This window comes from Lineus longissimus, chromosome 12 (assembly GCF_910592395.1).
Source record: "Lineus longissimus chromosome 12, tnLinLong1.2, whole genome shotgun sequence".
In the NCBI taxonomy this organism is placed as follows: domain Eukaryota; kingdom Metazoa; phylum Nemertea; class Pilidiophora; order Heteronemertea; family Lineidae; genus Lineus; species Lineus longissimus.
The window spans coordinates 9955958-9971200 of record NC_088319.1 but is presented as its reverse complement, the minus strand read 5'-3'; the positions used below and the strand labels follow the sequence as shown (position 1 = coordinate 9971200).

Below are 15243 nucleotides of genomic sequence, written 5' to 3'. Positions count from 1 at the left end.
CGGCAACGGTTACAAAGCCGTAAATCTATGATGATGATGATGATGATGATGATGATGATGATGGAATGACATTCCCCACTTGATACCAAGGATACACTCTTCAAATTATGGGTTTTAGGGCTTTTAAAAAACCTTTAAGAACTTTTCACCTGAGACAAATATGTACCCCCTAAAGGTTTTCCAGAGAAATGAAAACCAGTAAAGGTTTTTGAGCTTGTGAAAACCTGAAATGATTTTTCATAACCCTGAAAACCTCCAGACATCCAGAGGGTGCATGCATATTTATGTTGGCTGAAAAAACCCAAAACAGTTTTCCAAAACATTTATTTTGAAAAGGAAAAAGGATTTGTAACTAATCATTGATGAGGAAAATAAAATGCAGTTATACACATGCAGTAGTGCATTCGGGTAATAGTGAGGTTTTGCAACCATCAGGTTAGGCCCTACGACGACGTTTATCTATTGTGTGAGTTCACCCGAACAATAGATAAACATTGTCGTAGGGCCTAACCGGGTGATTGCGAAACCTCACTATTATCTCTACATCAGAGACTATCACCGACGACCCGCTCTGAGGGGAAGTCAGAAAGCCCTTGTATAGTATTTGCATATCTGTCTAAACAACAGTAATGCTGATATTTATACTCAATACGTATTGGCGATATTGGGAGTTTTCAAATTCAATTTCAAATCTCAATTTCTTACAACGACATAGGCCTTTAAGAGTGGACAGTCACCCGTTGTCACACAGTGTATCATTACGACACTACATCTATGTACATGTACATGTAGATATGTCAAGAGCTATTTAAAAAGTTATTATGAAACCAAATGACAATTGGGCCATTGTACTTAGACAATATTATTATCTACATGTTGCAGTATCATCCAAATAATTGTAGGAGGAAGGAAATGCAAACATGAGTATGACATTATATCAATATCATGCACTGATCATACTGTCCTAAATAAAACAAACCATTTCTACTGAAGGTGGGGACAGAAGAATATTCCCTCTCTCTCCAGGATATACTGCCTGTTAGTATATCTAGGCCTAACAGGATTTCAGACAGATGATGATGGTGATATTGATGAGAAAGGGTTTACTCTAAGGCTAAAAGTAAAATTAGCTCCATTGTGGTTGGGCAAGAACAGAAGTTATTGGCCTTTACTTGTGGAGCCTGCATTCAGCCAAGGAGTAGGAGCCTGGCATCTTGTGCCACCTGGATCGGACATAACTGGACACAAGATACAACTGAGTCTTGCTTTTACCTCAATGAAAGGGACAGTTGAGATTGACTTGTCCATGGTTACCAGGGATGTAAAAGTGTCAATTATCAGAATTCTATAACCAGCAAAAATATCATGTGTGGTTCCTCACTTGGTTGCATCCACATGCACTATCTCTGGTTGCAAGCAAATGATAGATTCACAATTGAAAATGATATGCTGTTATTTCAGCTGACATGGTAAGTGCATGCCTTCAAACTCTTGAGTGCTGAAACATGCATCAGATGCAATCTACAACTGAATATCGTCCTACAGATTCAGAATTAAGGGTTGACCATAGGCACCACCATTTTGGCTAGAAATTGAAATCCTAAAACAATTAAGAACTCCTTCAAAATGAAGTCAACGCAAATTTCAATGGTGGGAGTCTGTTCCCTGGTAAACAAAGAACTGACTCCCACCCCTGAAATTGGCATTCTTCAATGGTGGGAGTCTGTTCCCTGGTAAACAAAGAACTGACTCCCACCCTTGAAATTGGTATTCTTCAATGGTGGGAGTCTGTTTCCTGGTAAACAAAGAACTGACTCCCACCCCTGAAATTGGCATTCTTCAATGGTGGGAGTCTGTTCCCTGGTAAACAAAGAACTGACTCCCACCCTTGAAATTGGTATTCTTCAATGGTGGGAGTCTGTTTCCTGGTAAACAAAGAACTGACTCCCACCCTTGAAATTGGCATTCTTCAATGGTGGGAGTCTGTTCCCTGGAAAACAAAGAACTGACTCCCACCCTTGAAATTGGTATTCTTCAATGGTGGGAGTCTGTTTCCTGGTAAACAAAGAACTGACTCCCACCCTTGAAATTGGCATTCTTCAATGGTGGGAGTCTGTTTCCTGGTAAACAAAGAACTGACTCCCACCTTTGAAATTGGCATTCTTCAATGGTGGGAGTCTGTTCCCTGGTAAACAAAGAACTGACTCCCACCCTTGAAATTGGCATTCCCCTTGCTTTGAAAGAGTTTCAATTGCTTTAGGATTGCAAGCTCTAGCCACTGGTGGTACGTATGGTCAACCCTTAAAGCAGACTTCAGCTTGCCAACTGGCTATAAAGTCCACAAGCATGCAAGATGGGTCAAAATCTTGAATCAGTCTGAATTCCAAACATGACCACCAATATTGTCACTATCAATCAGGCCTAAAAAAGCTCCTGAGAAATGAGTGTCACAACCACACAATCAAGATCTCCAAAACAAAATATTTCATGGAATGAAATTATTCATGCAAAATCTGTAATCATCAGGAGGCAAGGGAAATATGAAGTGAACATATCATATTGACCTCGAAAGAATCCCGATATGAAATGAATTATTAAAATTCCTAAAAAGTAGAAATTCTAACATGAAAGTTGTAGTAATAGTCGTCAGTAAGCATATAACTCATTGACTGAGCTGGAAGTTCGGCTGTGAACATCATTTCAAGAAGACCGATGTTTTGATTCAGCGCTTTCACGTCAGATGAGATGTCACCCCGATTGCGGGCGTAAGGAAAAAGGCTGCAGGCGTTGACGGGCGTTTGGGGTGCTAAGGGTTAAGGTTTATTGTGGTAGAACGTTTCGCCTCCAGCGAGAATAAGGAATCAAACAGTTCAGGCAATCTGAATCCAAAGAATGAGATTTACTCAGCATCGTCAACGTCAGGGTCTGACCGTGCCTCCATCCTCTTTCTCTCAAAAACGCTGAAAACGACGATTAGTGAGCAACAGAACTGAGAGATAGTGAGCAATTAAACAGAGGATAAGTGAGGAACACAAATGAGGATAAGTGAACAAACAAAACATTAGATACATGACATAGACGATAGAGGGTCACAGCAACTTGTTTGATTGGTTTTTATAAGTATCAAATCTGAACTGTAGTGCCATGATGTCATCAAGAGCCAGCCGTGTTTTCATGACATGACATTTCAGCTTTAAGAAAAACATGCAGATTTCCAACAGTTTTACTTGAAGCCAACAACATTGCGACCAACTCAAGAAAAATGCCACAACCCTTTATAATCATATCTCAATTGCAATGGTAATTTTCAATCCACAGTCTTTCCACTATGTGATCTGTCGCAGCAAAACCAGGCGCTTGTCGCACAGAAGATGAGCCTAAGTGACACCAGGAGATAATGGAAGAAATTGATGTGCTCATATTTCACAAAAGGCAGACAACAGAGAAATGAACAAACAGTCCGCCTCAACCGGCCAAGCTCAGAGCGACATGCGCCTGGTTTTGCTGTGACAGGTCACATATCAGGAATTTTATTTGCATATGTTTTGTAATTTGCTGCTGAGTGGAGCTTGAACATCAGAGTATGGATCGCTTCAAATCTTCCGGTGGAATTAATTTCAAACAGGTATATGTGACCTAACACAGCAAAAAGAGGCGCATGTATGGCATATGTCACACAGATGATGAGCCTGGCTAAATGACATTAGGAGATAATGGAAGAAGTTGATGTTCTCAGATTTCACAAAGGCAGACGACAGTGAAATGAACAACCATGAGACTGTCTCAACCTGCCAAGCTCGGAGCAACATGCGCCTCATTTTGCTGTGACAGGTCACACACATATCTGATCACTGGTACGGTGGTACTTTGAGTTGCCCCCCTCCTCCCATGCATGCAATATGATTTGTAAAATACACCCAGTTTGATGCTTAACTAGTGGCCTTGCATCAACAATCCAAGGGCATAAACTAACAAGAGGCCCAAGGGCCTGGCGCTCAGCTGAAATACATGGGTTAATGCAGGGGTACATGTTTATTGATATTTCATTCAACCATGAGAATGCGGCCTCTTGAGGTCTACAGCCAATGGCTTAAAATGGCAATTGGCAAAGTTGGTGTTAGTGTTAATTTTGGGAAAGTGTTGTAGTTCTTGAGCAGCCCTGAGAATGCATCATTTCCACAAACAAGGCTGTCTACCCTAAGATTACGCCTAATGTTCGTGTTGATCATAGCGTCATTCTGAAATATTGTCTTGTTGCTACATATAAGCCCCAAAATTTTTACAAAATTAACACCAAGACCAACTTTGAAGTCACGCAATGTGTCATAAATGGCTCCAGACTGATTTCACTGTCACAAGCCACACTCGCCAGACACTTTCCTTTATAGACACCTTTGCAAACACCATCATATCCAGCAAATACATTGTTTGGGGTTCTAACATTACCATGTACTAGTAATGTGACTAACATTACTACGTACTAGTAATGTGAACTGATTGGGGGTTGCAGAGAGGGCTTGTTTTGGTTTTTGTTACAATATTGAAACTGTTGATAGGTTCTTAAGCGCTGTTAAGAGGTTTGAATGAGTGGGAAGTCAGTCATTGAGACAAGATTTTATAAAAGAACTAGTTTTATTCAATATTGTGAAAAAGTTAAAAATGGTGATATCCTGGCCAGCAGGCAATTACAGTATGTACATAAATGATTGCAGTCAAAAGAAAAATAAACGGATTTAAGAACACAGGGCTCTTGGCATGTGAGTTGGACTAGAAATTGTTGAATTTGCATACTGTAACCCGGAAAATATTTGCGGCTGGTTATTTTCGCGGATTTGTAAAAAATCAATGAAAAACTTATATTTTGCGCTGATAAATTTTGCGAACACGAGATTGCTCTTCAGTTAACAAGAAAGAAAGATTATATTTCGCGCTGGTTATTTTTGCAGATTACTACCATGCGCAAAATCAGCAAAATTAAACAGCTCGCGAAAATTTCCAGGGTTACAGTAATTACATGTAGCAGAAAATTTTGTTAAAACTGTGGTTGCTTAAATTTTGAGATGATCTATTTATACATGAACACAATATAGGATACGTAAAATAAACTTAGAACATAATGAAACAATATACATATGTAGGTACATTATGACCAAAATTACAAACAATTACAAATATCTAGATTTTGCATCTGGTTATGCATGCGTATGAATTCATAATCATGTACATGTATGTGTTCATACGCATGTGTAACTTAATGGATCATAAGGACGTATTTGCGTCACAGTCCTTAGGAAAACATTAACATAACTTTGTATGTGATGAAATTAGTACAAGAATTAACAGAAATTACAATGTTTATATGCAAGATCATGTTATCTCTCCTGGGATAAAACTTCTGAAATGATCCCTATATCTATGAACATAAAGGATGCATAAAATAAACTTAGAACATAGAAAATAATACCTTCTTAAGAAGTATAAACAAACAATTACAAATGTCTACATTTTGTATCTGGTTAATATGCATGAGTATTAATGCATTCATAATCATACACGTATTTGTCTTATTTATTTGCATTTGTAAGAGTATACATAATGTGGATGTTTTTGCGGCACGGTCTTTAGACAATGTTAGAAGGGTACTGAAAATGAACATTTATGTAACTTAGTATGCAATCAAATCAGTATAAGATTTGTAAGAAATTACAATGTTTCATGATAATAAAAGGCTAAACACAATAGACTTTCAATTAGGAACATTCTGCTTGTATTCAAATTATAACTAAATAAATGCTTTTCGTTTCCAAAACTGAATGAAATTACTGCACAACCCGAAGGGCGCTTTTAGTGCTGGTTTACATATCATGTCAAACTGTGGTGCACCATTTTCTGGGAGGCTTTACCATAGGCCTGGATCATGTGCATTTGAAAATGAATTATGCAGTTTGACGAATTGGGTTCAAAATTTTAGAACAAGTCTGTCCACATTGTATGTTACTGATGGGATAGTTTCTAAATTCAAAATGAATTCCTCAATGTCGTCAGTCGTGACATCATTAGTTATGACTAGTCCCTCTTTCAGCAGAAAGTCAATCATGATCTGGTCTAGACCTGTGACAGCGATTCTTTCCTTGTCCTCTGCCATTAAGAGCAATTTTACCCGAATGTTTTGTGTTAACATTTTGGTTAACTGGCGCATGTCACAATTTCCACACTTTGTGGTGTGGTGGTCGGTTGTTGGCACAACATGTTTACAAGACAAGCATGCCTTTCTCATTGTTACAGAAACTTGCTGAACTGTGGCATTCTTCACTGTTGTGTTGGTGTCATCGAGATGTTGTTCCTCAATTATATCTTGTGATATATCAATCACCGTTATGTCAGTATGAACTTTGATAGCAGTTTCCGGGGTGGTTGTTAATGAGTTTTGGTCGAAATAGTATACGGACAATTCACTGAACTGGTAGGTTTTTTCATTTTCAACCATAGGTATCAACTTTTCCCATAATGTTAACTTGGCACATCCGGTGTCATCTGCAACAAGTATGACTTTTGCATTTAGGCTTTGTCCTCGAACATCTTTGAGGCAGGTGTCTTCAAGTACTTTCACCACCTTCGCTGTGATGTTGAGCTGAAATATAATGACAATTAGTTGTTAGACATGAATGATGCCAAAGTGTCACAGGGTCATTTTGTTGGTAAGAGAAATGTTGTTCTTTATAGTTGTTGTGAGTGGAATGCTTTATTGCCTATCTGATTATAGTACATGTATGCTTCTTCTGCACTGCATGTACAATTTTTTATCATGTTTTCGTTTTTCTTGTTTAGACTGATCATTAAAGTAATTGTCCATTAATTTATTTGTTGCCGATTCTGATGTTGGTAACTTTTCAATGTTGCGTTTGAATGTTCTTTTTGAGACAATCTGTATTTTGAAAAATGTTGCTTCGAATATGCTTAAATCATTAAAATTAGCAATGTGCTGTTTTAAATAGGCACCTAATTGTTCTAAATCTGTAAATGAAAGTAAAACTGAAAATCCATCCGGTGATGGCTTACCAAATTTATCTCTACTATGTGAATCAAATAAATAATATCTCTCATCAACACAAACAACAGCAAGGGCTTGAGATGCCACTACCACAATAGCACCATATTCTGATGACATGTTGGCAAGGAATTGTTCTGCTGAGAAAGCTTCGGAATTTGCACCAGAATTAAATGAATAATTGTATGACACACCAACAGGTTGTATTCTGAAATGTTCATTAAAACATGAATGGTAAGCAGGTAGTTCATCAACAGCCAAGTAATTTAAGGATGGTTTGGTCAACTTGATTTCCCTGTACCAAGAATCTCCTTCATTTAAAATATCATCAAGATCTTGTGATTGCCAATGTGCTGGTGAAATAATGAGAGAATATAAAAGAGAAGATGCAGCATTTGTAACACACTGTCTGCCCAAGGAAATGTCAGAGTATCGTTCATGGCCTTGGTGATATGAACCTTGGACAACTTTTCTTAAAAGATAACCCTCAGAGTGATCAACTGGGCCAGGATTTGTTTCAACATCATTACTCAATTTCAGAACATTGGATGTGTACACTTCATATCCCAAAGCAAGAACACACAATAATACTAATGACAATTTAAAGACTTTATGTTTGTTATGCCACAACGACGTTACGCAATTACTTTTCATGGATGGATGAGGTGACAGACTTGTTCGACTATCGTCAGTACCGGTATCCATTTCATAACAAATGTTGTGGTTTTTCTTGGTTTTATAATTAGTGACTATTCTTGCAAACCATTTCGACTCTGATTCAGTTTCTTGATTTAATTCCTTGATATTATTGATGTTATTTAGCTGCTGATTTTTTTGAAAGATCTTCTTTGTATTCTGCATATGGATCATAACCAGCCAGAGTGAGTTGAAATACCACATAGATCTAAAGTCATCTTCATCTCCCTTTGTTATCCATGATATTTCAGAACGATCAAGTTGCCACAAATTGTAAGCATAATAACAACCACAATGATTTCTGTGAAATGAGGGACTGGTTCTCAATGCTTTTGAAGCGAACTGGCCGATAGCTGATCGATATTGTGCAAGATCAATACCCATCTTAACAGATTTTAAATTGTCTTTAAATTTTAATTATGTAATTTATGTAATTCTTTTTAAAACGTTGTCTTTTGATTTCAATTTGGTTATTTCACAATTTGTAATTTCTGTTAATGCTCGTTTCAATTTGCAGTGTTCATTAGTATAGCAGTTTTTGAAGATTTTGTGGCTTTGTTTTGGTGGTTTTTGTGGATTTTGTGGTTTTGATAATATATTGAGATTTTGGAAGCAACGAGTGTAATACGCCTCGTGCTTTGCTGTTCTTGTAAGCTGGCCCAATGTGAGTGTAGTGTAGCTCACACTTGGAAGCAGTGAGTGTAATACGCCTCACGCTTTCCTCCGTCACGGCTGGAAGTTGTAAGTGCAATTTGCCTTACAGCTCTCGAAGACAAGATTTCAATTCTGCTTGGCAATCAATCCTGCAAGTAAAAGACAGAATAAACCAAAGTTTGGGCCATTGTGCCCGCCGGATCGAACAGCTGGAGGTCTGAAAGCAATTGCCAAAACCACAAACACCATAGAGCAATGTGTCTTAAATATCTAGTAAGTTTAATGTGACCTTGATAACTACTTATAAAATGTCAAAGTATGAGGTCTCATCACATAGACTAGGCCAACTTTTTTAAACATGTACTGTAGGTAGCCCAGATGCTCGAGTATAGAGCAGCTCCATGTCCTAAATATTCAAAGTAGACTTAAAGACAACATCACAGAGGATTGCATCCGAAACACCCACATAGATTTGATTATAAGGTAAGACAGCAAGGCACCCAAATATTCAGTCGCACTGTCTTATTTCTGTAATGCATGTAACCAATATACATGATATAGGAGGGTGTCCTATGTATCAAGGTAAATAATAAATATAGGAGGGTGTCCTCTAAGGTAAAACTTTTTAAACCACACCACCACCATGACCATGACCATGGAACAGAGTGTCTTATGCAGGCGTACCTGATAACAAGATACCACAAGTTACCCTGAAAATCTAGTTGCTCTTGACAATGAGGTCTGTCACTAGTGTCAGAGCAGGGTGTCCTAAATATTTAGGTGGACTTGACAGTGAGGTTTGACAGAGCATGGTGTCCTAAATATCTAGGTGGTTTTGACTATGAGGTCTGACAGAGCAGGGTGTCCAAAATATTTTGGTGGTCTTGAAATTACTGTCTGACAAAGCATTGTGTCTTTTATTTAGGTGGTTTTGAATGAGGTGTGACAAAGCACCACTGTCCTAAATATGTAGGCGGCTTTAATAATGAGGTACCATGGACACAGGTGTACTTGATTACAAGGTACCATTATAGCAGGGCACCTTAAATATGCTGGTCTACTTGATCACAAAAAAAAACATTTTCAGCAGGGTATCCTAAATATGAATGTGTACTTGATTACACAGTACCATAAGCCAGGGTGTCCTAAATTATGCATGTGTACTTGACTAAAAGGTAACATAAAGCAAGATGTCCTAAATATGCAGGTGTGCTTGATCAGAAGGTACCTAGCCTATCAGGTTATTTCAGAGCACTTGACAATAATGACAGAGAGCGTGTTCTAAATTTAAGGTGGACTTTACAATGAGGTACTTGTACCATTAAAGAAGGTACCATACTATCGCTGGGTGTCCTGAGTAAGTAGGTGTACATGATCACAAGGTACCTAAGCAGGTTATCTCAATGGATTTGACATCAATGACAGAGAAAGCAGCCTGTACTAATCTAAACAATTACGTGGACTTTACAATGAGGTATCCTAATTTGGCAGGTGTACTTGATCACAAAGTAACATAAAGCAGTGCGACCTCAATACCCAGGTGTAATACGTGCCCTAAATACACAAGGGTACTTGACCACAAGGTTACAAAAGAGGGTGACCTAATACGCAACAACACTTGATCACAAGGTACCATACAACAGAGTGGCCGAAATATGCTGGTGTACTTGGTTACAAGTCTATAAAGTTGGATGTCTTAAGGGTTGACCATAGGCACCACCATTTTGGCTAGAGCGCGAAATCTTAGAGCAATTAGAACTCCTTCAAAATGAAGTGAATACCACTTTAGGGGTGGGATGCAGTTCCCTGGAAAACAAAGAACTGCATCCCATTTTTTAAATTAGCATTCACTTCATTTTGAAGGAGTTTTAATTGCTCTAAGATTTCAAGTTCTAGCCAAAATGCTAGTGCCTATAGCCAACCCTTAAATATGCAGGTGTACTTGGTAACAAGGTACCATATAGCACTTTATATCTATAGACTTCACAATGATGACACAGACATCAGCGTGTTCTTGTATGTCGTCTAAACATAGGTAGGTGGACTTCACACAATACTAAATGACAATGAGGTAGCCTACCATAAAGCAGGATGTCCTAGATATGCAGGTGTACTTGATTATAAGGTACCATGGAGCAGGTTATCTCAATGGACTTGACAATGATGACAGAGAGTTCGTGCAATTATCGCCAAATATTTTAATGGACAGGAGATGCAAAATAACGTTACAACGTAAATGGCGATAATATGCACCTTCAGCAGCAGGGTGTCCTCAATATCCAGGTGTAGGCCTAGGCCTATTCACAATGAATTCCACCAATACTACGCCACTAGTCACCCATTACACAGCTACTACCACATCAGAACCGTATGTACGTATAGCTACATACACGGCATGCACACCGCCAGCAGCCAGCCACACTGAGAAATCATTCATGCATTGGCCATCCGATGCGTTATTTCACGACCACTTCTCTGTCAAAATTCTCAAAAACAGGAGTACATTGCAATGACAATAACACTGCCACTTAGTCATGTACACTACAGTTACAATCAGTGCAACAATTTCGAGAAATCTTTGTTTACACTGTGTCCCTAACCATGAAAGCATAATGTCGTTTTGGCCGAAGTGCACCCGGCCCGCCATCTTCTCGGATTGCAACGACCTCATTCTAACGATGAAATTTCCACTTTAGCCGAGAAAATCTTACGGGATCGCAAGCCAAAAATTACAGCATATTGCTACGTAACGAATCTATGAGATTCATACTACAATATTACATTTCAAATAACAGTTCTCATGGCCAATGACAGTAAGAACATCAAGGGAAATATAGCGATATAAAACCCTCTTACCTTCACACAGCTGACCATGCTGCCAGATAACGGCGTGAGCTGGCGTCGTGCCAATGCGGCACTACTTTCCTTCAATGTGCGCTCCCAAGCTGTTATTTCGTGCAGAAAATGACAATAGAAACACACCAAATAGCTTTAGATCATTTATCGTTTATTACTAACACAATAACACGCATCTTACTCGAACGTACTGAAAGACCTATATCTTCTACCTGGGCTCACCTACCACATATCAATCCGCTTCCTCTGCACAATCCGGGAAAAGTTCAGAATTTAGACAGGTTTCCAAATTCGAACAGTTCAACGTTAAATTATAGAAACTACATCGCATTTCCGAACGTGTCCAATCTATGAGATTCATACTACAATATTACATTTCAAATAACAGTTCTCATGGCCAATGACAGTAAGAACATCAAGGGAAATATAGCGATATAAAACCCTCTTACCTTCACACAGCTGACCATGCTGCCAGATAACGGCGTGAGCTGGCGTCGTGCCAATGCGGCACTACTTTCCTTCAATGTGCGCTCCCAAGCTGTTATTTCGTGCAGAAAATGACAATAGAAACACACCAAATAGCTTTAGATCATTTATCGTTTATTACTAACACAATAACACGCATCTTACTCGAACGTACTGAAAGACCTATATCTTCTACCTGGGCTCACCTACCACATATCAATCCGCTTCCTCTGCACAATCCGGGAAAAGTTCAGAATTTAGACAGGTTTCCAAATTCGAACAGTTCAACGTTAAATTATAGAAACTACATCGCATTTCCGAACGTGTCCAATTTCTGACATTTCCCGACGTTTACGTCACTGGAATTTCTGAGGGAATGCCTCGAACCGCGAAATTCAAAACAGCTGGCAATGTGCCAACTTACACTTTTGCCCAATTACTGCCAACTGGTCACATAAATCAAAATTAATCTATTTTATATCAAAACCTGATTGTTATGCAGACCTCTTCAACTTTTTTTCAAGCTTCGAACTCCTGGCATAAAGCGACAAAAAATATTTTTGTAATTTACGCTTTTTGCCCCCTGGTGGGCTGAATTAGAGTCAAACCGGGCTAAATTTTTCTGTCAGCAGCATTTCAAAGGCTATTCTTCCCACTTGTTAAATTTGAAGTGCCTAGGCCTTACGGTTACAAAATGCCCAAAATGTCCACAGATGGATGGATGGATGGATGGCAGGAAGGACAGACGCCACTCGAATAGCTATTTGACTAGCTCTGCTGACTTTCGTCAGCTGAGCTAAAAAATGGAAAAAAACCCAAAAAACAAAGAAAAAACCAATTAAAGGGCATGGCAATTTTTCTAAGCTGGGCACTTCATTGGTCGACCTACAGCACATCTATCATGTCATAAATCTGTTGATCCTCCCTATAACTCTTGTGCGGCTTTTCTATGCTGTTCAGAAATAAACAAAGAATACAATGAAAACAAAGAGAAATCAGTTATAATCAATTCCGAATAAATAGGTCTTAAAAATCAAATAGGGCATGCAATACCATTTAAATTTTACAGTTAAATAATTCCCAGGCAAATGAAATCAGAAACAAAGAATATTTTCTTATTGGTAGAGTGCAAGTGGACATTCGTCTGAATATTCCAAAATACCATACATTTTTCTGCGGTTTCAAGACAAATCTCACTGCCTATGGTTCGTGAGGTTAGTGAAGCACATATTTCCGCTGTTTTTCAGTCGTTATGATAACCAACTATCAAATTATCTATGTGTCAACCTGATTATAGACAGGGTATCAGAAGTTCAAATTAAAAATAAACAACAGATTCAACAATCTTTCCAAACTAAAAGGCAGGTCACATCATTTGTTTTGGTTTTCTCTTTCTTAGTTAGTACAACCACACACATCATTCTTTTGACTGAACAGGGAAACTAATAGTCTGTAGGGAGGTTGAGAACAGCGAGATATCGAGGATCCTCGACCTAAACGGGTAAAACTCTGTAGAAAGAGGACGATTTTTTTGTACTTTTTTATCCGTAAGTCACTGATCACAACCTCCCTGATATCTGTTGGGACGCATTAGACGTGCCTGAAACTTGTTGGAAGCATTTCAATCTTTCTCTCAACAAGGAAGTAAAGAACTATTATCATAGCAGGACCATTGAAAATCAACCCTGTTCGGTTGGCCTAAAAATACCTAAACTGAAGGGACATCCAGGTCAGCTGTGTGTTCTTTAAAAAGCCTATGGAAGTCTTACCCGGCGGGCATATTCAAAGAAACAACAAAAGCATTTTAAAGCCCATAAGAAATTAGATCTGTATAATGTTAGCTGGGTATTCCCATGCAGTTTTAAGATCCTTGTCAGAGTTGTCTATTCGAAAAGACTGATCCTGAATTTTCATGATCTGACAGTGGACTCCATCATTGTATGAATGAGAGAACCGGGCAAAATTAGGCACTTTTAATTGTTGACCCCCCTGACTATGGCTGAAATTTTTAGTGGTGGTTGACTATAACCCCCAAACCTCCAAACCAAAATCATTCCTTGATCAAACCAGAGTCTTTCTATACAAGAATATAATGTATAGAAAGACTCTGATCAAACCAATGGTTCTGGAGTCATGCCCCCTTGAAATTTTGACAATTTTTGGTCAACTGGTGAAGGTACAAACTTCAACCCTCAAAATGTTTTTACTTTAATAATGGGTGCCCAAAATAAAAAGTTCTTGATAGTAAACCTACGGGTAGACGAGAATGTGTCACTGTTATTTATTTGGGACACCCTTTAAGTTCTCAGACAGAGCTAAAGTAGCTCCGGAGGCCAATTTTCATGTTACTTTTATTCCAAAATTCAGAATACTGAACAAGTGGCCCAAATGTTTCTTTTCAGTTATTTGTTGCCTGGGAGTATTTAGATGAGATAGTAATGTCATGTATTTGTGGTACCCATCAAGTTAGGAGAAACAGGGGCTCAAAGTTGGCCCTTTTCGCAAAACTTCAATATGAATGGACACTTATCTGGTTACTTAATGAGTAAATTGGAACACTCCCCTTAAAGGGAGGCTATAATATAATAGGCATCGACAAACCATGCTATAGTCTGGCACATTAAAGTTAGCTTTGAAACGCAAGATGTCAGCACTCACAGCAAGTGTCCTGTATATGGCTCAAATTTATGTGTGTGTATTCTGCCTTGCCGGTGACCTGCAACATCTGAGGCCAAGGGTCCTACATCTGATCATGGATATCACCGCTCATCATTCGTCATATAAGTAACCCACACAAAATGATAATAGGCCCTTTTCCAGATACGCCGGTACCACCTAGGGTCGGACCAACAAACCATCTTTACAATAGATCTTCACGGTCAATGACGCCAGGCAACGCCTCTCGCGCCATTGTCTGGCGTCTTTTACCTTGAAGATCTATTGTAAAGATGGTCTGCTGGTCCGTCCCTAGGTCATAGCTGGTACCGGCGATAGGCCTATACGGCTATAGGTCTAGGGCCTAGGCATTCTTCTTCAAGACTTCAGCAACCTCACTAAATCACTTCTTGTTTCGTGTTCTTTCTCCTTCTTCACATGAGTAATTTACAAATGATGAACAGAATAGACATAAAATTCTATACTTACGACTTGAATAACTTTTCTATTCTCTTGATTTCTTTTCTGGAGAAGTTAGGAAACTCCACATATGGATTGAAGGGCTTCTTAGCACAATCTGCTGGTGGAGGAGTTTCCCCTTCATTGATTTGATTCCTTCTGGCCAGCTTTGATGCCAATTCCTCAGTTTCACTCATGATTGTGGACGAAAGTGAGATAAAACACTAACTAGAAAACGCAATCTGAGTCCTAAAATGCAACTGATGAGGCTTTAGGAGTGCACAAAAGGAAGAGGAAATGTTTATGCAGACAGCCACTTTGGACAGGAAATCGAACATGTTGAGCACTTTACTTCCGGGTTGTGCATGTAAAATGCAGACGAAATATTGGACTCTTACCGGGAAACCGAA

At 38.8% G+C, this 15243-nt stretch overlaps 2 protein-coding genes across 3 annotated transcripts in view; both read right to left on the bottom strand.

Moving 5' to 3' along the window:
* LOC135496732 (EF-hand domain-containing protein D2-like) overlaps nt 1–15179 on the bottom strand; it is a 34091-nt gene extending 18912 nt beyond the window's left edge. Inside the window, exons 1-2 of one of the 2 annotated variants that reach the window (XM_064786207.1) lie at nt 14864–15179; nt 2904–2960 (exon numbers count right to left, since the gene is read on the bottom strand). In XM_064786207.1, coding sequence (XP_064642277.1) covers nt 2904–2960; nt 14864–15030 — 224 coding nt within the window. In that variant the 5' untranslated portion in view covers nt 15031–15179. The remainder of the gene's footprint in view (nt 1–2903; nt 2961–14863) is intronic. The other variant, XM_064786208.1, reaches the window with a different exon arrangement.
* The window catches only part of LOC135496730 (11-beta-hydroxysteroid dehydrogenase 1-like), a 206655-nt gene that overhangs the window by 44460 nt on the left and 146952 nt on the right, over nt 1–15243 (bottom strand). The window lies entirely within an intron of this gene.